Raw genomic sequence first — 22,694 nt, 5'->3', positions numbered from 1 at the left:
ACTCTGTTCCGACTCTCCGTACATACGACACCCACCCCGCCCCGAACTTCAAAGTAGTAGATACACCAACCTCACAGAGCCAATCTGCAAGTAAACATCATATATTCATTCGTAGCCAAAACTATTGTGACTACATATGTACATGCAAAGAAGAGAAACGAATCGCAAAGAAAAAAGAAATAGAAGTATTAAACCAGAAACACAAGAAGTACGACTTGGAACGGTACAGAAATACACAAAACTCGAAGAAAGATTCGGCATTCGCTCACCCTACAGGTTCACGAACTACACACACAATACGAAGAGATCAATGGAAGAACAGAAACCTCGATACTTGAAGCGACATAACCCAATAAATACGAAACACAAAACGACAATGATGGACGAGAAGATGGAGACGATCGATGATGGAGACGGAAGATGGAAGAAGATTGATGATGGAAAAAAGGAACTGGTTGCGTGGTAGGCAAGAAAAAAAAAGAAATCATGAATCATGATACACGTCGTAAAAAGGGGGGTCATTCATCATCATGCAAGGCGGCGTAGAAATAGTAGAGTATCCCAACAAAATGAAGCTAGGACATCATCATGAGTGGAAGGAATTCGAAATTGGAAAAAACGTAGATGCTGCGAATGTACATAAAAATCGTCCATCAATGCAAAGAATAGGAGGGCGGCATGCAAGGCGAAGATGAAAATAAAGAGGAAGGAAAGGGTAAGATGAAATGAATGAAATTTCTGGCCATCGCGTATGACCGAAAGATGATGATCATCGCATATGACCTTTCGGAAAAGATGCATAAAGGACGGAGTCCACAAAACGACAGACGAGAAAATCGAGGGAAAAGAAACAAAGACGAGACGACTGACCAACCAACCAATAACCATCGGCTATAATGATAAGATTAAGATAAAAACGGGGACAAACCCCGTCCAAAAAAGGGTTACAAGCCTTCAAAGCAGGCTGTTTTCGACTGCCAACCGCCAAGTGCCAACCCTCTTCACACCACAAAAGGCACAGGCGTCGCAGACCTCGACTCTGTAGGCGTCAACGAGCCACCACGAACCACAACCGTATCAAACCCAAACCGAGTGGACACCAAACGAGGCGTCGCCTCCTCCTCCCTCTCCCTACCCTCTTTGGAAGGAGGAATGTTGAACGAAGACTCCACCAACAACGCACCATCCTGCACAGGCGACGAAACTAACCCATCCTCAAAACCAGTGAAGAAACAATACCTATAAGCACCCATCGTCAGTCAGTCCAATCAAGACATTTAACACAACCAAAACTAAAGGCGAATAATACTCACTGGCTAATCAACTCCCGATAATGATCCTCCGGACTAGGCGGTCCATCACTCTCCTCACTCTCCGTACTCTCCGACGACGACGAAGATGAAGAGGACGTGGAAGCAGAAGCAGAAGTGGAAGTAGAGGGCAACTCCTTGAACCCCTCCACAGGCGACGGTGTCGTATCCCTCGAACTAGTCGGCGTATTCCCCAACGAAGGCGTCGAAATCTCGCTGGAGGTGTCACCACCGAACAACCCAGCCACCATCGTACCCAACGACCCCGCACCCACACCGAACCCACTGTTCAACGACAGGGCTGGCGGCGCAGACTTGGGCGGCTCAGGCAAAGGCAGAATCGGACTCCTCAGCAACACACCATCGTCGTCGTCGTTGTCGGGGACGTAGATTCCAACGGTCGGATTCAAACGCGGCGATATCGGAGGAGTGTGTTTGACGTTAGGAGCATGGAAGGCATTCATGTCAAAGTATCCCCGTCGGTGATGACGAGTCGGTGATCGCGTTTCAGCTCGAGGAGGAGAAATAGGGAACGGGATTTCAACATCGTCCGAGTGGGTGGTGGCGGGCTTGACGGGGACGGCAGTAGCGCATTCCGTCAAATCGCGGGGAGAACCTAGTGGGAGGACGGGCTTGGTGGAAAAGGAAGGGGAGGGCGAGTAAGATGATGGTGGTGGTGGAGACCTCGAAGCCAAACCAGGCTTCGTAAACTGCGGAAACGAATTCGTCCTCAAATGCGGCACGACAGGCGTATCCTGGTACCTCCACGGATTCTTGAGCGACGCACTAAAATCATACCGAGCGGCAAAAGACGTCGTAGACTTGAAAGTGGGCGTCTCAGGGTCTGCATCCACAGGTGAAGGCTGCCGCGGACTCGCCAAAAAGGCAGGAGGTCCACTCCTACCACCAGCCACTTCCTTCCCCTGCACCACCTTCTCCAACTTGTTCTGCAAACTCGCCAAATTACCCGTCTTCGAATCATCCACCTCCTCATCCGACAACGCCCGATCCCTCAGAACCCGACTAAACTTGGCAACATAGTTCAGCGTATTATTGTTATCCCAAAACTCCTGGCCCGCCACCGAGTACCTGACAGCAAGAACAAGCGTCTTCTCCTCAATCCGCGCCAGTATATCGGTCAGATTGATCGTGAAAGTGAAGCGATCATACTCTGGACTAGGCGAGTTGCTGTACCGCGCAGTGACCTCGCTCAGCGTCTGCCACGAGTCAAACGTGAACCTGACAGTGACGAGCTTGGCATACGCGATATTGCGCACCCGGACGACACCAACGATGGACGAGGAGTGGGGCGTGGATAGCGACATCGACTCGAGTGTGACCTCGCCTCGGGGTAGGTTGATCCGAGGAGGCATGTTGACGACGTCCAGAACCAGACGCCGTCGTCCGCTGCGGCGACGATCCTCCGAATCGCCAAAGATGAAGGAAGGGAAGTCGCTGTCGGTGCCACTTGTATCGTCGGTGGGGCTGCCGTCTCGGGAGACCGCGAGTGGCTTTTGCTCAGCGAGGAAAAGCTTGACGTGCTCCAGCTGCGAGTCGAAGTGAACCGCTTTGGAGATCGGCGTGGTGGGCTCGCTCTTGGACGAGGTGAGCCCGCGGTACCCCACATCGCCCGTCGAGCGCGAACTCTTCAGAGACGGTTTGACGAGCTGACCGGATTTCTTGCGGATAGGCTTGGGTGCGTCGATGCCGGCTGCAGACTTGGGTGCGTCAGAGGAAGGTGTGCTAGGGAAGCCATGGCGTAACGACATTCCAGGGACGTAGATCATCGGGTGGGATCCAGATCCCTTTTTCTGAGACAACGTGATGTTGTCCTCCGTCTTTGAGGCCTTGAGCCCTCCAGCCGTCGATGAGGTCGAGGGATCAGCTGGCTCGTGTCGACGAAGCGAGGTGACGGGAGTGGTGGTCAGGGGTTCAGGGAACGGAGGAGGGTTGGGGCCTCGAGCTCGTCGAGCACGAAGCGAGAGAGGGGTTGCCGACCCTGAAGACGATGACCTGACCGAGCTCGAATCCGATTCACTGCCTGAAGACACAGACCGACGGAGTCTGTGGACGCCTGGGGACTTTGGTGTGCGCTTGATGGGCTGGTTGAGGGTGGCTCGGGATGTGGATGTTCTGCGGGGAAGAGTGGGGAGACACCCCACCGCCGCATTGGAGTAGAGAGGCTGGGAGTGGTGGGCCATCCTGACGGGTTGCGCTGAGATCGTAGAAATCATTAAGAGGGGGCTAGAATTATCTAGTGGGGCGATGCATGCCTACATTAGTATCGGCCGACAGAAAAAAAAAAAATCAATGGGCGGTGGAGAACTTACGAGATGGAATGGACGTGGGGCGATAGGAAAATGTGGACGATAGGAGGGAAATGGAAAGAGGAAGAGAGGAACGACGAGGTGCTGAAGCGTCGTGCCTTGTGTTATGTAGTTTTGAAGTGAATCAATTGCGGTATTGATAGGTGGAGTCGCCGAGGGAGGGACGGGCAGGGATGGCGGATTTGGAAGGCGGACGACCCGAACAAGGTAATGACCAGGTATAACGAGACAGGAACCCTTAGCAGGTCAAACAGGGAGACAACACCCTTCAACGTCGTCTCTTGTGGCGGGGTTTTACTTGGAGGGTGCTAATGTTCCTTCCCTCTTTTGTGCTCCTCGTTCGCCGGACGACAAATGAAGAACTGGCAGGTGTCGCAGGGAGCTTTGGAGAGACTCGAATAACGTTATAATATACAGTCTAGAGGCAATCAAAAGACATAAATTAGTACACGCTCTGCAGACAATAGCACCCAAAGTCGATCCAAGGACAACGACGACGGGCGGTTGTCTCAGGGACAAGAACTCACCAAGGGATCCAGATGCCAGCCAATACTCCTAGCTACAATCGTCCAAAGCGCCTCTAGATCGTCAGAGCGTGTAGAACATGGGTGAGCAGGGGTGGGACCGTGGGGGCTGACCAGCGTCAAGAATGGCCCCAAAGACACAGGTCAGAATTTAAATCGAGCCCAGTGGGCGTCCAAGAAATGGGCTGGGCATGTTTTCTTGTTCCATCGGCGCGTCCTGCCCCCATCAATTTCCCACGTGTCCGATCATGTCAGTTCCTGATTAGGCACCGACGAGATCTAAATCTTGTGATCCCCGTCAACAGCTTACAGTGCTCCGAGCTGAGCGAAATCCGAGAAAGTGTACTCTGTGTAGCGGTTAATGGTGGATGTGGGGCAGGATGTGGGGTAGTAACGCTCTCTCAAGGTGGGTGTGCCCCTGTAATATCCCATTCTCATCCTACAAATCCAATTTTCTCGCTATCACATCGGGAATAGAAGTCCACTCGCCTGCGTCGCCGGCGACCTTGCCCATCATCATGGATGACCGTTAAAACCCCCGAAGCTCCAACCTGAAGTCATTGATGATGCTTTCTACGCGTCTTATCGCTACCCTTAGCTCTTCAAAACCATTCAAAAGACGCAAGGCCCTCGTCAAAAATACGTCTTCCAAAGGTGGTGGTTCAATTCAGCTGCTTATCGTCGTCACGCGTGCAAGAGACGCTCCTATTTTTCTGATGCTTTATGGGCTTATTTTTAGGCAGTTTGGGGATAGGTGTCAGGCTGTGGCGGCGGTCGTTAGTTGGTCGTATGCATCAAAATGCCGGCGTATGTGAAGGGGCGGTAACAATCATCGAAAAAATTGTGTTCGAGGGTCACCCCTCTGTCTAATCACCTTCGTGGCATATGTTCACGTCAAAGACACGGGAAGTCCCAAAAGCAATACAACACTCTATTTCTGTACAATTCATTTACCTTTCAACGAACTTCCGTCAAACTGAACGACACAACAAACGCCCAGAATCGAACAAAGCGCTAAGCGAAATTATTTCTTATCTACGCAGCAGACAATTCCTCATCACACCAAACAGCCCGCTAACCGACCTCCAGTCACAATTGATTGGATCTTACGTGTCGCTCACAACAACTCTTCTGGTCCTGGAATTCTAATTTCTGTTCGCAGACCAGCAGCCTTCCCGCCCGTCCCAGGTATCTGGTGCGCCTTCCCGCCTATTTCCCCCATCCGGCTAAAGTGCCCCACAGAAAGGTCCATATCACGTCCTCACCTTCCCGCTCTCGCAAACCTTGTGTATAAAACAGGTAAAGCAGACCCTGGTCCATAGGTGACAGTGTGGTCCATAGTTGTCTTCCCGCTTTTCTAGATCTTTTGGGGCTCACTTGACCTATTCAGGGTGGCGAAGGGAGATTCCGTGCAACGTTCCCTGAAGGTATTGCTTCGATTGGAGGGCGTCTGTCACAAACGCCGCTCGCTAAATAGTAAATTCACTATCTGTTGTCATACGATGAGGAGTCCAGAATGGCGGCGCCCAATCCTTTGGACCAGGGTCCCGCCTGCCTCATGCGAATATGAATCTTTCGGAAATTTCGGTCTTTGAACAAAGGATTCTGTCGAACGAAATTAAATAAGTACATAAATACTTTCGTAAAGTTCCATTTACATGTGGACTGGAGTCTCCCGCGGACCCTACGCCTCGTGCCCTCGCAACCATGGAGCTGTCCTTCTGCGCCCAGAGTCAGCTGAATCCAAGGGGAAGACAGTACAGTAAGCTGTGTAAGAGGAAGATGTCATGGGGCTATCAGACTATGACCCGGATCCCGAGTTGGGTGCAATGACCAGAACCACTCGTGGTCGTGTGAGCCCCAAGGTTACTGAATTTACATTCACACACATCACTCCAGGTATAGGTCGGTGCGTCATTTGAGCTATCCACACGATTCGTAGCTTCTACGTCGGGGTACGGTTCGTATGGGGTCCCTATACGATTATTCTCGATATCGTCCACAGAAAGATGAGACGCACACTACCACCTCAATCCTTCCTGCCCACTGGCAACAACTCAAGGAACAAAGGAACCCCGATGCAATCTGAACCCAACAACCGCAAATCGTCTCATCTAAATGCCTAAAGTACCCGATTTTGTTCCTCCATAGATTTGAGCACAGACAAGGAGGCAGTATATAACTTACCACTATCCAGCTTCCCTCTTTCCCGATACGTCTTCGAGACTTGAGAGGGGTGTAATGTCGTGCGGGCAAAACATCCGCATTGAATCAGCCAACACATACAACCGCATCAGATCAAACCGAAAAGTACGTACCCGTCCGGTGCAAGTTAGGCCCTGTACCCGTCAACGCGTCATCTGTGAGCTCTCAAAAGCGTCAGTTATGGGCCTGGCGTTCCACTATGTACGACCCCAACGTCTCGAACGATTCTGCTTCAGAATACCGTTATGCTTCTCGAAAGCACCAGCATGGGACCTGTTTGAGATTCAGGAAGTTCCAGCAATTTTGCTTCGTGTGGTTACCGGATTCCTTGAAGCAGCCGTGGGGGTCGCTGGGCTGGAGATTTTGGTGTGTCCGCGAAGGAACTTAGAAGAAGTATAGACGCCCATACTAATTGCATAGGATACTGCTCCATCGCAATCAATCTAGCCTGCCGCAACCCATACATCATCAGCGATGGAGTCTACGGTCAGTAGGCAACCAGGCAGACACTTGCCAGTAGGGGACTGTTGCTTCATTGACTGGCGCAGTGCTATTCACTCACAACCAGGAAGCCCGATGGAACATCCACATTAGCGCCCATTGGCGCCTACCCCTATGCGCTGAAATGGAAGTGTTCTCCCATGCCAAGCCAAGTCCGGTACCACGACGACCAGAACGCCACTCAGGGTTTACATGCAGGGCAACCACTTCGTGAGGATACACCTCTACATTCGACAACTCTACTGACACGCAAGAGAAATGTAGCCAAAAGAAACCCGCTCCGAGCCGAACATGACCTCCATGACCCAACCAGACTTCAATTCCTTCCCCTCGCCGGTCCAAAGCGAGCTGCAGGTGCGTTTTAGGCGTTATCAAGCACTGGAAGACGAACGAGAGCGATCGAAGGAGGAACAAACCCGACTCTCAGAACGAATCAGGCTTTTGGAGCCCAAAGTACTCGAAGCACGACAATTTCGGTTCCATCTACAACACAGGCCTAACCGTCTCTCGCAAGATCCTGCTCCGTATCTTCCACTCCGCGCAAGCTGCGACACGAATGGACTCGATACCTTGCACGCCCATCGCCGAAATCACCTTGACGCACATTTGTGGGCATTGGAGAAGAGTAGCAATCGAGTGTCCGGCTTTGTGGACGAGCTTTTGTGATAGGCCGCGTGGTCCACGGGCACCCAGGGCGAGAGTCCCGCTGGACCGACTCCAAGCCTACCTCGAACGATCGCAGAAACAGCCGTTCGACCTCCACTTGGATTTCGGCTGGTACGCCACCGAACAGGGGAGTACTCTAACGCACCACGGCGACATGTTGCAAATGATCCCTCCTCACCTTCATCGCCTGCGCCGTCTCTCTATCGTCTTGAGGCCTTCGACTCCCATCATGCAACTCGCCGAACATCCGAAAAACGTGTCAGACTGCGCCCAAACTGGAGCTTTCAGGTTCTTACCTGGTGTTGTACCCACAGAAGACCTGGACAACAGGCTTTTGTTTGGGGTCATCGGCAAATGGACGCAGAGCATGTTTGTGGGTGGTACTCCTGCACTGCGGTACATTCACCTCGAGCGACCGAGCCTCTGGAAAACAACGTCGCGCACATCCGCCTCGAACAACGCGAGATCGTCGACCCGGACGAAGGCGAGGACTCTGTCATCAACGTCGAATTGACCTGGTCCGTCTTCCTCCACTTCCTCCAAATTCCGACATTGGAAACACTCTCGGTGTACGGGCAGATGCTTCGCGCCCCGGAGTGGGTAGGACATGATTCAGATAAGATTGTGTGTCCGAACCTCCAGCATTTACAGTACGGCCTCGCACCCGACCCAGTGGAACACTTCCTTCCCCATCTCGTCGCATCCAAGCTCGAGACCATCACCCTCCGCCACCTCACGCTGTTCGGCGACGGATTACCCGTGTCTTCGGTGGAGAAGACGTTCCCGTCTTTGCGCATCCTGACGCTGGCGTGTGTCTACGGCACAGTGGAGGGTTTCCGCGACCTCGTCGTACTCACAAACGAGGTGAAGCATCTTTCTGTGGCGCTTTCGCTGTCTCACAGGGTCCCTGGGTTGTTATGAGAGGCTAACAATTGGGCGAAAGCTCATCCCGACGATAGATGGAAGGACAGCGTGCTGGAAGTGGTGTCCTACTACGACCCTGTCGACATGGATTGGTTCCAAGCCTGGAAGGGCGTACCTATTATCAGGCTGTGGAAGAAGGATTTGGATGCATTCGTTGCGGTACATGGACCTCAAGCCCAGCTCATGGTGATCGAGGATACTTTGGATGGGGAGTTCCTCCCTAAACATTGGCCTCCGCATTTCACCTGGATGGAGAATTGCGAGGATCCATTTTTGACGAATTTGGAATCGACGGAGTTGAGAGGTAGAGCCTGCGAGAACTTGACAAGTTCTCGTATCGAGTCGTTATTAATTCTACCCTACTCGAGTTTAATTTACAGTAAAATTAACCTTCCATCCGTCAGATTTTGATTGCTGAAGTCGGATCCACTAACTTGATCATCGAGAAACGAGGGATTCAGTACATGGGAATGCAGGTCGACCAGTGCCACTGTCCTCTCTTCCTCGTGGATGGACATCTCTCACAGTTCTCACAAATTCGGACTTATCACACCAAGCCATTGCACGCAAAAAGAGTATATATTGTATAGCATAATTCCAACTTGAACACAGCGGTTTTAGGAAGTTGGGGATGATGGTGAGCACAAGGCCTCTACATCGGCGATGAGCAAGTGTGAGCACTCCTGGGAATACAGTCAGTACAAATCTGATACTCAAGAGAGATCCAGGTCAAACTCACCTATTCACCAAGCAAAAGAGACCAGTGTCACCGTGGTGGTAGTACATTTAGGCGATGACGCAGTAGGCACCGTTGCCGGAGCCGCCGCCAGTCTCGAAGTTGGTGGGGATGTTGATGGTGGTGAAGGAGTCCATTGCTGATATGAAGTTTGTTTGGTACTGCGAGCAGTGGGGAATTCGAGGTGAGTCCGTGCGGGCTTTTATAACTTTTGGCGAAGGCCATGCACCTGTACTGGCATCTCAGCGTTTGTGCGAGACGAGGGACTCTCTCCCTGAGTACCCGGCTCACTGAGATCTCGAATGCTAAGTTCGAAGGACAATTGGGATAATTGGAATACCGTTCGTTCTTTTGTGAGGTGGAGCTGAGGCTAATGCGATCGGTGAGTGAATGGCTCGTGAATTCCATCCGCATACATTCATACCTTGAATTCGATCGACGTTCGGGTCTCAGGCCTCAGGAGCTGTGATTGTCAGTGCTTGACCCGTTTCTGCCAGCCCTTATTTTGGAGACGGAAGCGCGCGGACCCATCCCTACTTTGTCTGGCTGGTCTTTGATTTAGGGGACATTGAAGCTACACAAAACAGACAATCACAGCTCCCGAACGTCGATCGGAAAGGGGGACAGCAATGAACGCAGAGAAGAATCGATCATGTTCATGAGTCCCCGATAACTCCAACTCACAAAAGGGTGAGCTAGTGCCCATTATTCCCAATTGTCCTTTCGACTTGTAGTCGATGGCTTGAGACGACTCTACTTGCATTATGGACTTGCGCGAAACAACCGCGAGTCGAGTGCAGATGCATGGACCTTTGCTAACGTTATAAAAGCGGGCCTGAACACTCTCCGTGTTTCCTCACTGCTCGCAGTACCGAATCAACACACCAACAATGGACTCCTTCACCACCATCAACATCCCCACCAACTTCGAGACTGGCGGCGGCTCCGGCAACGGTGCCTACTGCGTCATCGCCTAAATGGTGTACTGGTGACCTTGGTTGACACTGGTGCCCGTGGTTTGGTGAATCGGTGCGTCTTTCATGTTATAGTGGATATGGGACTTCGGCTGACATGGGAGGATATTTAGGAGTGTACATACCTTTTCATCACAACCGTCGAGATCTGGTGCTCACCACAGTCATACCCGACCCCGACTTCATTAATGATTAAACCAATGTGTTCAAGTTGGGATTTTACTATATAATACACTATCTTTTTTTGCGCGTAAGATGTTGGTGTGAATACGTGAGATGTGATAAATCTCTCCATGAGGAAGAGAGGCGAGTCACGGTTGGTGATTCATGACGATGCGCACGTCGAATTTTCGAATTTCGTCCGTTGCCGAGTCGGACGGCGGGTGACACCAAGAACCGTGATGACATCCACCCAAGGCTCGTCGACTTTGTGTTGGCAACCTGAAGTGTAGTCGGAGGATGATGGTCAGCCGTGAATAATCGTGAGGTATAGAATCGAATAGCCCCATGAAACGAGATCAAATCCCATGATGAACAAAAGGAAACTTGGTGAAATGGCCTCCCAAGGTCGCGCAGCTTCTTCGCGGCAAGATGTACTAGACCATTGATACGTCGGTTATGTCTGGAGGGATCGCGCTACCGATATGGGGTAATAGCTGAGAGTTGGATATAGTTAGTTAGAAGCAGCTACCTGTATTCGATGGTCCCAGAAGCCGGCGATCCAGAAAGTGGGTCCTCATGCCGGTCAATCACTATCGCTATCACTATCACGACGAAAGAGGTATGTAGCGATAGAAATTATTGGCCACAATGGGTGCACTCGAACTTAAACTACTCCTCTAATTGTATGGCCCCTATTTTGCCACTTTTATCTATGGCTATTAAATGTCCCGAGCCCTCATCGAACTGAATTCCGCTGGCTGTAACAAAGGTGTTTAGTCGGTCGATTATCTTGACGGACTTTTCGCCATCCTCATCTTCGCTTTCCCATTCATATTTCAAAAGCCAATGGAAACCATGGTGCAGATTAAAGAAAATCCCTGCATTGTGCCCAAACCACGCGCTTCCAGGCCTAGCGACGAAATTCCCCTCTGCAAGTCGGATAACCACCGGCGATGTCGATTCTGCTGTACCACCCGCTGAAAGTAACGGTATTTTGATCCCGAGCAAGCCCTCGAGGCCCCGAACAACCATGTGAATGGAAGAGTGACATAGGAACGGAGCCATGTTGTGATGGGTTCCGTCATCAGCCAGTTCGACCCGGGCAGTCCAACAAGGCGGAATGTACGAGAACTCTTGCTGTGAAGGGGAAAGGGCGGATTTTGGACACACCATGCCCCAGTTCCAGATGGCTACGCGGTGATCATAATCAAGAACAAAGATCCGCTCCTCGGGGAGAAGAAACAGTGCCTGAGAGATCAGTTGCGTTCAGTTGAAGGATACAAAATCAGGCAGCGGCGAACGTACGGCAGGACTAATGTACGGGACGTACACGCGGACCACGTCGGATGTGATATTGGTCCAATCGATGATGGCAATGGAGTGTCGATGCGAATTCACAGCGTACCCAACATGTTTACCATACAACGAGCACTGACGGATGGTAATATCGCCTTCCTCGGAAAAGGTCGAGAGCAATCGAGTCGAGTACCCCGTGGTAGCGCCTTCGGTATCAATTTGGGCGGAAAGCTCCCAAACCTCGACTACAATACGCCCTTGAGAGCTGCGCTAGTCATAGTGCTGGTGGATGACTGCCATGTTGAAGGCGCGAGGGAAAAGTCGGTCTTCAATGGAGGCTGCCGGATCAAGCGACGTCGACAAGAGATCGATCGAGGCAAAAACGCGCACCCCGGTAGATTTGGGAGGGAACGGGGAACGTATGAGGAGCTGGGGGGTGTACGTAGGACTTTGAAGCCAAACCGCGCGCGGCGCCGTCCTCGTCGTGAAAGACAAAGAAGTGGCCAAACGGAAGGAAAAGCATGTGTGTGCACCGTCCGTGCAGTGGAGTCCCAACGGTGAACACATCTGGGCGAGAGCTCGGGGATTCCTGTTTGTCAAGGCCTGTCCACCTTCGCATGATCCGCTTGTTGATGTCTAGCGCAGTACAGTTGGCAAGCGGCTTGGACAGCAAAAAAGGTTGGTGAAAGGACGTCTCGTAGTAGCGGTTCAGAAGAGCGACCCAAACGGATCGTTCCTTGGATAAGTTGCATAGCATACGACAGCACTAAACATATTTTAATACGTGTTCATGAAGATAAATAAAGTGACATACCTCTCGAAGGTAAAGGACATCCTGCAACTCGAGGTACTGCATAACAGCGATGATGAGTTCTTCCGGAAGTCCCGTGAAACCAGGTGGTCCTAAGTCCATCATCTAAGGTCGCAGGTTAGACTCCCAAGAGACCGTCCCCAACAGGCTAATCACCTGGTTTGGAACGCTGTATATCTTGAGTTTCTTAAAGGAGGTCCCGTAATGGCGTTGTTCCAATAAGCTCCAACTCATATTTGCGTTGTTTCGCGAAGTTTGAACGTTAGGGCCGCTCGGTGAAAGTCGTTCGCCTCGTCGTCGTCCAAGTTCAAAGCTGCAGTATGAGGCTCGAGGCTTGAGCAGAGTGACCCACAACTAGTACACGTGACCTCAGAAGTTGCACCGCCACTCACCTTAAGCGCGTAGAGTTCTCGGGCTAGGCGCCTACCCCTGCCTTCGAATCCCATCATTAAACTCGTAGAAAACCTGCAAAGCACAAACTCGAGCTTTGCATGCTCTTATTTGGCGCTTTAGCCACAGAAGACCTGGACGTGGATTCCATTCGATTCGCATACGTTGATGTCCTGAATTCGATCGACGTTCGCCCCTCAGGCATCCCTGTCAGACCTCAGGATGGGGTGATTGTCGATACTTGACCCATCTCTGCCAGCTCTGTTGAGATGGTAGACCTGGTGCTCACCACCGCCATACTCAACCCCGACCTCCTTAAATCAATGTGTTCAAGTTGGTATACACCCCTTTGTGCTCGTAATTCATTAGTGTAAATATGTGAGGTGTTCCACGGTGTGTGCGTTGGCATGGTCAGCGGTGGAGAGTAGAGACAATATCGTGATGTATATATTTGGATAGCCATGAAACGAGGTCAAATCCCATGGTGAACGAAAGGAACCCATTGGTGAAACGGCCTCCCAAGGTCGCGCAGCTTCTTCACAGCAAGATGTAGGCCATATGCTGCGTCGGTTATGTCCGGAGGGTTCTCCCTACCACGGCGAAAGAGGTAGCGATAGAAAGTATCGGCCACAATGGGTGCATCTTCATCGTGGATTGACCTTTGTTTTCAGATCGTCAGTTCCAAGACCTTTACATACTGAGAAAAATGGAAAAGAGGGATGGACGACTCACCACATAGTCGCGACTACACTTCGGAATCCGGCAAACTGCATAGCTGCAGCCAAAGAGAGAGACTCGTCAGGGCGTTCTTCGTCGCCCATGGCAGTCTCACAGGCGCTCAGGTAAGCGAGCGAAGCGTTGGAGGTACGGCAACCTCGTATGAGCGATCCCATGGTCAGACGCCCTCCACTGAGAATTAACGAGCTGTCCAAAGGATTCGAGGAATCCTGGGTACCGTGGCACCCAAAGTGAACGATAGATGCTGTGTTGATGTGATTTAGGATTGCGTCGGGGGTGGAGGGAGTGTCTGCTGAGCCCACTCGGGCAACCAAATGCCTTTCATGGGGAACTAGGCCCTGAATCCTCTTCAGTTCCTCCATGGTAAATGGGAGGCGGTGTATACGCGGCCCTGAATCTCCTGGCTCGACAACAACGAGCACTTCGTATTCGGGATTTGGTGTTGGCGGCGGTGCAATGAGGTCTTGAGGCGAAGAGCAATAGGAAGAGACGACATAATCGGATAGGCAGTCCGACGCTTCAGCGCTATCGGAGTAGATGCCTGCGGCATGGATGGGAAGAAATGCAAATGGGCCTGTTGGACACCACCATATTCTTTTGGGGTTGTCAGTCTGATAGGGTGGTCAGTTAAATTCGGGCAAATGGGTGATGACAAGGACCGTACCTTCTGCAAACCCAAAATTCTGATGACCGGCTCCGCTACTACAACCCAGAGGATCTCCAGAAGCTGCTTAAAGTCGTCGTCGGCTGAGCGTCCGCTTTTACGACGTAACTTCAAGCGCGTATTGCGGCTTTCACAATAGTTGTCAATCTTGCGCTGGAGTTGTTGACCCACTGCCTGGCCTCCCGACAACCGCCGAACTGCATTTGTAAAAACAGTGATTTGCTCCAGATCAGTGGCAAGTGGGTGACAATGTAAAATGTCCTGCGTCAGGATGAGGATATGGCATCCATACTTGCTGGCATTGAGGAAGACGATAGGATTATCCGTGGCAGCAGTCTTGAGCGTGTCGAAAGAAGGAGGAAGGAGAAAGTCATGGAAGCCGTTGATCTCCCGAATTCGTGCGATGACTGCTTCTCTCTTCTGGGCGAGAAGATACGGGCGTGTCGACAAGCCTTTATCCAGAGTTGAATGAGACAGTGGATGCTCGCTTTCGTGAGTAGCAATCTCCAGCTGGCGAGTAACAGAACGCAGCTCTGCCGCCAACTCGGGGTGGAGGGCGTCCAATCGGTCAAGAGAACCTCGGAACTGTAGGGCCTGAGACCAGAACACCGAGCGTGCGGTGGAGAGAAAGATGACTGCTGTGTCTAATTGTCCTCGTTCAATAGCACACTGTACTGCATCCCTCGACAGGTCGCTGGCATGGACTAGGGCGTTTTGGCGCTGCTCCAGTGTAAGGTCAAGAGATGCTAATTGAGGGAGAATCGCTACCCCATAACTGTAGGCCTCCAGCGCGGATTCCAAACGCACGAACTCTCGGCAAGTTGTGCTCCAGTTGACCGCATGGCGCATCTTCACCAATGGCGACGACGCACGGGACCCAGTGCCAGACCGGAGAAGCTGGAATATTTCATCTAGAATAGCGCTGTCTCTGCTCGCCTGGTACTTGAGTTTGAGTTTGTGCACAAGGTTCCCCGTGACAGTGAGCCAATAGGGATGAGCAGCCAACGTCTCACTGGAATTGAGCTCGAATCCATCCGTCTGTGAGAGCAGAAGAAGAGTGTTCCGCAAACACGAAATGGACTCTTCCAGGTCCTGGAGGTCGCCTTTGTGCTCGAACCGGGCACCAAGCGAGGCTGCAAGGTCGTTAAGGAGGCGTGGGCGGTCGGGGTGGTTTGGAGGGCGGAGATCGAGCGCTTTTCTGAGCAATGTGACAGACTCTTCTAGGTCACTGACGTCGCCTTTGTGCCTGAACCGCGTGCCAAGCGAGGTTGCCAGCTCGTTGAGGAGGCGTGGGCGGTCGGGATGGCCTGGAGGGCGGAGATCGAGCACTTCCCTGTACAACGTGACAGACTCTTCGAGGTCATGAAAGTCACTTTTGTGCAGGAACCTAGTGAGAAGGGAGCCTGCAAGGGTGTTGAGGGACTGGGGGCGTTCGCGATGGTCTGCATAGGTTGGTGAGAGCGCTTCCCTGAGTAGTGTCACGCTCTGTTCCAGGTCACGGAAGTCACCTTTGTGCTCGAACCGAGTGAGAAAGGAGTTCGCCAGTTGGTTGAGTGAGATGGGGCGGTCCGGGTGGTCTGGAGAGCGGAGAGCGAGAGCTTCTCTGAACAATGCGATGTACTCTTCCAGATCGCGGAAGTCGCCTTTGAGCTGGAACCGGATGGCAAGCGAGCTTGCGAGGTGGTTGAGCGAGATGGGGCGGTCCGGAGGGTGGTGATCCAGCGCTTCCCTGTGGAGTGAGATAGACTCATCCAGGTCGCTGAAGTTGCCTTTGTGTTGGAACAAGGTGAGAAGCGAAGTTGCCACGTTGTTGAGCGAGAAGGGGCGGTCGGGGTGGCCTGGAGGGCGAAGGGCGAGCGCTTCCCTGTCCAGCGCGACGGACTCTTCCAGGTCGCAGAGGTCGCCGGTATAACGAAATCGGTTACGGTGGGCAATGGCACAGTGGTCAAGTGCCTCAAGGCGCCTTGGATGCGGTGATGGTCGGAACGAAAGAGACTGTCGGAACCGTAAGATAGATTCATCGATCTGAAGATTATCGCCTTCCATCAACTCGGACCCCAACATGTACGCATTCGAGCCTTGCTCGTCCTCCCCCTCCATTTCCTCTCGCAATTGCTCCAACTCCAGTAGTAACCCAGTCGACTCCTCTCCTTTACACTCCACGAGCTTAATGGATGTAACAAGCTGGAGATTGAGAAGCGCAGTGAAGAGTGCTGGACCGCTTCCGAGAACCCGTCTAGCATCCTGAAAAGATGCCTCAGCCAGATTCAGGTCTCTTTTTTCGCCGGTCGCCAGGTACTTCAGAACCAGTGCACTCCCAACCCGGAGCAATAATTGACCTCGACTGTTGGTCGAACCACGACACGAAGGGCCAAGAACTCCGCTAGCGACGACGAGAGCGTCTTCTAGCTTGCACATGTCGATAGATTGTCGATACTCTCGGAGAGAATGGAGGGTAGAAGAGACATTGTCGGGGAATGTTTGGTCCTCTGAACCCGAGATTGGTTGTTGATCCTGTGCCTTGTCGAAGTTAGTGCTTAGTTGAGTGTGGTTGAAACTTTGGCAGTCACCATGAACGCGAAGGGATTTAAGGTCTCCCTCAGCAAAATCGCCATGACTTCATCCAGGTCATCTACCCATCCATATCTAGTGAACCGGGTTAAAAGGACCTTGACCAAGCCAACTTCAGCTTCCACATGCGCTGCGTCATCCTCTTCGTCAAAGACGATCTCCTGTAACTCAACGATCGCGCTTGCAAGGACATCGTCCTTCATCTCTTTCGTGGCTTCATCCAAGAGCTCATTTACACGAGATAAAGCACCCTCTAATTCGTCCTCGAGCTCGGCTTGGGTATTTCCAACTGATGTGAATGGTTCGTAAGGGCCATCCCAACGAGGGAAAAGACAACAGAATACGCACTCGATGATTCAGGTTCGTCGACGACCTTCGCAACTCGGTTAGTCAAGAATCTCTCGTGCTAGCAGTGGGCGCGCAGGCACTAACACTCGTGCAATCAGCACTGGGCGGCGCATTGGTGGAAGTATCCATGAGTCGAAAGACAGCAAGTTGCAACGACGATTTAGTAACGAGGGAGGGCGGGAGATGTTTTGTTGCAGGCCAGAGCCAGCGCTGGATGGCTCACTGACATAACGGTGGCAGTCAACCATACTAGTACCAGAGCTATTGATCATGATGTTCATCAAGGCATCACTGTTTTGTACCCATGCCATCCCAATCAATCTCTTCAATGCGGAGTGTTGTGAGTAATGGGTCGCGAAATATGCATACTAGAAAGCGACATATCATTGGGTCATTTTAGCACCGGCGACCTTTGTTTCGGTACAGTCACGAATGTAGTGCCTTCTCGCTGAGTACTGGCCGTCCCCTCCGGCGCTTATTAGAAGGAGCGTGGGAATTAGCCTGGACTTGATAACAGGCCTTACAGACGTTTGAGGTGGTTGCAAGGAGATGCCTTGGACTTCATGAGCTACGGTGGACCTGAGGTAGGTTGCGCATTCATTCCGATCAATTCAATTTATGATGACGACAGATACATTCTCTCTAATGTCGTCTAAGGAATGACTGGAATCCGTCCCTTCCAGGCCAAAGCAGGAATACACGAGCAATTCTGGGAGCTTGGCTCCAATCATCAGCGCCCTACGCCTTAGCGCCAAGCTGAGTGCAGGTAAGTCATTTTTACAGTCGTACCAGGGACATGAGGGCTTCCCAATGACCAGTTTCATCAAGGACGGGGTAGCCTTCGCCTCAGAGATTATGTCGAGAAGAATCGACAAGGCCTCGGAGTTAGCACATTGAACGGGCGGCGTATAATGGGTAGGCACGATGGAAATGCTTTCAAGGGACTGGAATCGCGATATGTAAGCGTAAAGCTCACTCTCCTGTGTCCCTTCAAATGCACCGAGGTCGACTTCGAGATCGCGAATAAGGAAAGGGTCGACGAATGAATGGACCGAGTCGATCATGGAGAGGAAAGGAATCTGCTTCTTGGTCTTGCTCGCCAGGCGAGGGAAGGTCACAGTCGTTTGATACTGGGGGTATATTGGCGACCACCCAACTACTTCAGGATCCCACCTAGTGGATTGGGGGAATAAGCTGAAGGAGCCTTCATCCAACCGAAGCGTCATATGCGACCAGTCAGGGCCTCCAGGTGAATCATCCTCCTCCAACCAAGAAGGTCCCTCGAGCTCAGAAAAGGATGAAACTGAGTCGGAGCTCGTACCGGAAACGAAGAACGAGAGTTCGACAGCTCGAGGGATGGCTAAGCATCTGGTGATGAACGAAATCACCCTCGTGGGGGCAGCGAGACTGAACTCCTTCAGATTGCGAAGGGCGAATTGAGGGGGATTCGCTGTGTCATAATCGCCGCCACATCCCCCAACTTCAGTACTCGTTTCATCGGTATCAGGAAATTGGTTCCCAATGATGTAGACGTATTCGATGTGGGGGGAGTGAAGAAGGATTCGGTGGAGCTGGGAAGGTGAAGCCATTCGGCTCTTGGGTAGACCTTTGATGGAAAGGTGATTCAGATTGTTGAGAGAGGCCGTGTGCCAAGCGATGGGGATTCGGTCGAGGGAGAGGAACCGAAGATTGGGTAAAGTGATTTGAAGGCATTGAGGCACCGAAGGGTCACGGAAGTTGGGCGACTTGAGGCTCAAGTGTGTGATAGAAGTTGAGGTGAGAGTCGAAAACAACTCCAACACGGCGACGTAATTGAGCTGAAGATCGATATGCGAGATGGTCTGGCCCCTAGAGACCACCTCGTGGACGGGGAATGAGATTCGATTGGATGAAGAGCGATTGTTTATGGCAATCGTTGTGTTTCTGCTGAGGTCCAGGAATTGACGAGTGAGGTTGACTTGCCGATGGGAGAGGTCGATGTCGTTCCAGAGGAGGGGAAAATTAAGGGCGACCGATCGCCAACGATGGCAAACTTGTGTCCAGGAAAGTCTGTTTGTGAGAACGGGGTCGTACTTCCATCGCGAGCAGATCCAGAATATGTGCCCCAAGAGTTCACTGGGGACCCGATTGACGACTGGGAGATGTTGGTAGGAGTCGAGCGATTGAGTGAGCTGGGCCATGTCAATTGCAGCGGGGAGATCCTCTCGTTTGCTCAGTGCCTGCTGGGCACTTTTAGCTTTGGAGCAAATGATCCTGTATCAGCGGGCGCGTTGGGTCCCGTGCAGACCCCGCTGTTCAGTCGGCCCCACACAGTGCCCACCTACGATGCGTTTCAAAGTGAGCACCAATTTCTTGAGCCGTGGATCGGTAGGCGATCATAGGGCTAAGCAGGATGGGCTTGTTATCGTTACGATTTTTGAAGATCTTTACCAGACGCACCTGCATTCATTCTGCACTGCGGCCTCCGAGCCCATCGGGAGCATCAACACGGGACTGGGTCAAACGCAGTGAACTCGTATTGTATACCCGTTGAAGTCCTCAGTATAGGATTCCAAGGTTCTAGACCATTCAATCAAGTATCGGGAACGAGGGTATATATATTGAATACTTACCTGACGCTTCATTAATGAAAGAGCTTGACACAATAGCCCACTGAGACGTCAGGATCTACTTATATGAATGGAAAACTTCGGGAAGGGACAGGCCTTGTGAACACGGGTGGTGACGTACATACATACTTCATAATCGCCTCCGTCGAGTTCACCGCTCAATTGCAAAGAGGAAGGCACCGCGCGTAATGGAACAGCGGTGCATTCACCGCTGGCCTCGTGTCCCCAATAGCATTAGGATCCCTTTTCCGAACCTCTGGGCGCTCATGTGTGCAGCAACCAATGATGTCGCTGGGCCAAAGTGCCTACAAACCATACAAACCAAATCTATACTTACATCAGGCTTGTTCACCTGGCGTTGCCCTCAAACCCGGACCAAGCCCGACAGATGCACAAACACAGGCCTCTGATGCAAGGCTGCAGCCTGCGAGGGATTCGCAGGATGTCTTCTCCGGCCGGATAGGGTTTGATTCAAAATGCGATCCGAGTCGTGAGGAGGGACGGAGTGTCGTTATTACTTACAGCGGGTATTGTGGTAAAGGCCTTTATTCCAACCCGGACTCCAGCGTCAGTGGCTAAGAACTGAAGCAATCAGACCATTATAAAGTGGATGTAATTCTAAAAGATAGAAGCACGTACTCGCATCTATCTACGGAATAGCGCTCCGAGAAAAGGCCAAGTCGTGCAATCCAGGGTATGTAATCAAGTCATCCCCAAGCGAGGGCCGTGAAGAAAGGGATAAAATCGATCCTCCATGTCCGCCGTCATACCATGACACCGATAGAACTCTAACGAGCCAAGCGGGGCGCCTAGAATGTGGCGGTGGTACACACAGTCAAAGATAGGCTGCAGCCAGTGTTCGGCAAAATTCCACCAAAAGTCTCCGGGTCTATTGAATGACATGACTGACAGGCGGGGACAGAGGACGGCGGATGTGGCGGGTTCGTGAGGAGTGTCGGGTAGAGGGGTCAGGAGGTGCAGGAGGTAGGCGAGGTGATTGAACGCGATGCGGATCGATTCAAGGTTGCGGGTTTGGGAGAGTAGCCATCGTAGAGCGAAGTCGGGGATGTCTGTTAAAACACCGGTGCTCAACTCGATTGAAGTGATAAGCAGCGGATTGAGGAGGGAGGGGATGGAGTTGAGGACGTGCATGGATGCGAAGGTCGAAGAGCTGATGGAGAATCTGATGCTTTCGATCGAGGTGGACCACGGGGCCGCGTTTTCATTGAGGAAGTAGGCTGCATGGCGTGCCAGCCTCACAGTTTGGGTCGCGGTGCGGTCTTTTTGGGAGTCGAAGGGAAATGTCCCGCGGGGAAAGAGGTAGTGCAAGTCCTCCGACAAGGACGTATAAAGTTGAACTCGGGTACGAGATGTGAATTCAACTCCGTGGATAATGGAGGATATGACAGCCGGCGGGGCTGACAAGATAAGCGCCCGTAAGTGGATCAGGGGAGCAACTGTGTCCGGTAAAGTTTCGCCTATATCAGCGGGGATAATACTCTCCAAACGGACGTACTCCAGGTACGGCGAATTGAGGAAGATTGAATAGAGGGATGAAAGCGTAGGACTGAGGTCAGAGTCGAGACCGCGAATGGACAGATGGGTCAGCTGTCGACAGGTCTCCCAGCGGACGGCGACACAGCTGAGAACGAGGCGTCGGACAGATGGAAGGGAGATGTCAAGGAATAGGCCGGGTGACAATGGGGACAATTGAAGAGTGAGGTTCGTGATGTTGTCGGTCCGGAAATGGATGGCTTCGAATAGCTTGGCCATGTCGTAGGGGAAGAGGCGAACATCTATGGAATGAATTCTGCCCGCGTGGGGCGTCAAACATTCAACATCAACCTTCAGAGGTGAGTTTGATATAATCGATAACGGCGCAGCTTGGGAGCGGTCGACGAATGCGCGTGCAAAGGTTGGCTTGCAGAGATCGATTGTACTCCACAGCCGGGGGGAGTTGAGAGCAACTTGGCGCCATAGTCGACAGACCTGGGCCCAGGCGAGGGGATAGCGAGGGGTGGAGTACCCATATAGCCCTGAGACGCACAGGGCGAAGAGTCTCTCGAGAATTTCAAGAGGGAGACGAGAGATTAAAGACCGGCCGTAGAGATTGGTATGGTCCACGTCAAGGATGTCCATCGAAGGGAGTTGCTGCATCTCCAACGGAGCTCCTTGACTTATATGTAGTCCGGGGCGCTGGAGGAGGTGACTGTCCGTCATGCCTGCGTTTCAGCCGTCAGTGTCGGGGAAAATGGATACATATCAGAAGAAAACGCACTGGTGACTTCGAGAATGGCGGGACAAAGAACAAAGAGGGAACTCTCAAAGAGACGGACCCCGTCATGCTTTTATAGCAAGGAGGTAGAAGGCACGGTTTACAGCTGGCGACGCGGAACAATCTTCTGCGGCAAGGCAGACTATGTAATGCCTAAAGAAGATAGCTCCATATCAGTTCTCCTAGATGAAATCAGTACAGTTGCAGTCCCCGATTTGTGGTCTTGAGTCTTCCATGGTACACACATGGCGTAGCAACCGTATTCCTGGTTCCTTTTGCCTCCAAACTGCTTCAGGCTAAAGAATAGCTATCCTTCATTCAATATCAGGAAGAAGGGATGAAGAGCAACCTATATACACCGTGTATTTGATGCTTCAGAAGCCTTCATCGAACGTCACCTGCTTCCTAAACTTCAGCTTCAAGCTCACAATGAAAATGCTATCTTACTAGTGGGCCTTGTGGACGCTAGGGTCAGTCAAATGTTTGATCCAATACCAGATCTTTGCCTCCTCTAACGAAAGCCAAACGGACTTCACGCTTCTAGGCCACGGAAACGCCCAAGGGAGCAATACAGGCAGAAGGAAGAAATTGTATTTGGCGTATTTTCTTAGCTAATTCTGAGAACAGCCAAGATTCCCACGAACCGCGCGTCGGCGCCTGAAT

At 51.9% G+C, this 22,694-nt stretch overlaps 8 protein-coding genes across 8 annotated transcripts; 3 read left to right on the top strand and 5 right to left on the bottom strand.

Annotated features, from left to right (window-relative positions):
• Positions 1-1,001: 1,001 nt before the first annotated feature.
• Positions 1,002-3,511, bottom strand: CC1G_06131 (protein phosphatase regulator; the record flags this gene model as incomplete). The annotated part of the gene is made up of 2 exons (XM_001839889.2): positions 1,002-1,239; positions 1,314-3,511. 2 exons carry the CDS (start codon positions 3,509-3,511, stop codon positions 1,002-1,004), a joined length of 2,436 nt encoding a protein of 811 aa, XP_001839941.2.
• Positions 3,512-4,960: 1,449 nt separating this feature from the next.
• On the top strand, positions 4,961-5,756 carry CC1G_14009 (hypothetical protein; the record flags this gene model as incomplete). Its single annotated transcript, XM_002911924.1, has 3 exons — positions 4,961-4,968; positions 5,324-5,356; positions 5,552-5,756. 3 exons carry the CDS (start codon positions 4,961-4,963, stop codon positions 5,754-5,756), a joined length of 246 nt encoding a protein of 81 aa, XP_002911970.1.
• Positions 5,757-7,102: 1,346 nt separating this feature from the next.
• On the top strand, positions 7,103-8,868 carry CC1G_06129 (hypothetical protein; the record flags this gene model as incomplete). Its single annotated transcript, XM_001839887.2, has 3 exons — positions 7,103-7,791; positions 7,848-8,444; positions 8,493-8,868. The coding sequence occupies exons 1-3, from the start codon at positions 7,424-7,426 to the stop codon at positions 8,866-8,868; spliced, it is 1,341 nt and encodes a 446-aa protein (XP_001839939.2). The 5' UTR covers positions 7,103-7,423.
• Positions 8,869-9,243: 375 nt separating this feature from the next.
• CC1G_14008 (fungal mating-type pheromone) lies at positions 9,244-9,330 on the bottom strand (the record flags this gene model as incomplete). Its single annotated transcript, XM_002911923.1, has 1 exon — positions 9,244-9,330. One exon carries the CDS (start codon positions 9,328-9,330, stop codon positions 9,244-9,246), a length of 87 nt encoding a protein of 28 aa, XP_002911969.1.
• A 753-nt stretch (positions 9,331-10,083) lies between these two features.
• Positions 10,084-10,170, top strand: CC1G_14007 (fungal mating-type pheromone; the record flags this gene model as incomplete). Its single annotated transcript, XM_002911922.1, has 1 exon — positions 10,084-10,170. One exon carries the CDS (start codon positions 10,084-10,086, stop codon positions 10,168-10,170), a length of 87 nt encoding a protein of 28 aa, XP_002911968.1.
• Positions 10,171-11,895: 1,725 nt separating this feature from the next.
• CC1G_06128 (hypothetical protein) lies at positions 11,896-12,538 on the bottom strand (the record flags this gene model as incomplete). Its single annotated transcript, XM_001839886.2, has 3 exons — positions 11,896-11,963; positions 12,016-12,391; positions 12,440-12,538. The coding sequence occupies 3 exons, from the start codon at positions 12,536-12,538 to the stop codon at positions 11,896-11,898; spliced, it is 543 nt and encodes a 180-aa protein (XP_001839938.2).
• Positions 12,539-13,298: 760 nt separating this feature from the next.
• Positions 13,299-17,276, bottom strand: CC1G_06127 (hypothetical protein; the record flags this gene model as incomplete). Its single annotated transcript, XM_001839885.2, has 6 exons — positions 13,299-13,485; positions 13,559-14,175; positions 14,229-16,742; positions 16,799-17,088; positions 17,148-17,172; positions 17,232-17,276. The coding sequence occupies 6 exons, from the start codon at positions 17,274-17,276 to the stop codon at positions 13,299-13,301; spliced, it is 3,678 nt and encodes a 1,225-aa protein (XP_001839937.2).
• Positions 17,277-17,758: 482 nt separating this feature from the next.
• CC1G_06126 (hypothetical protein) lies at positions 17,759-19,327 on the bottom strand (the record flags this gene model as incomplete). The annotated part of the gene is made up of 1 exon (XM_001839884.2): positions 17,759-19,327. One exon carries the CDS (start codon positions 19,325-19,327, stop codon positions 17,759-17,761), a length of 1,569 nt encoding a protein of 522 aa, XP_001839936.2.
• Between the last annotated feature and the right edge of the window lie 3,367 nt (positions 19,328-22,694).

This window comes from Coprinopsis cinerea (assembly GCF_000182895.1).
Source record: "Coprinopsis cinerea okayama7#130 chromosome 2 map unlocalized cont3.2, whole genome shotgun sequence".
Lineage (NCBI taxonomy): Eukaryota > Fungi > Basidiomycota > Agaricomycetes > Agaricales > Psathyrellaceae > Coprinopsis > Coprinopsis cinerea.
Note: the sequence above shows the minus strand (reverse complement) of the source record. Positions and strands in the feature narration are given on the sequence as shown.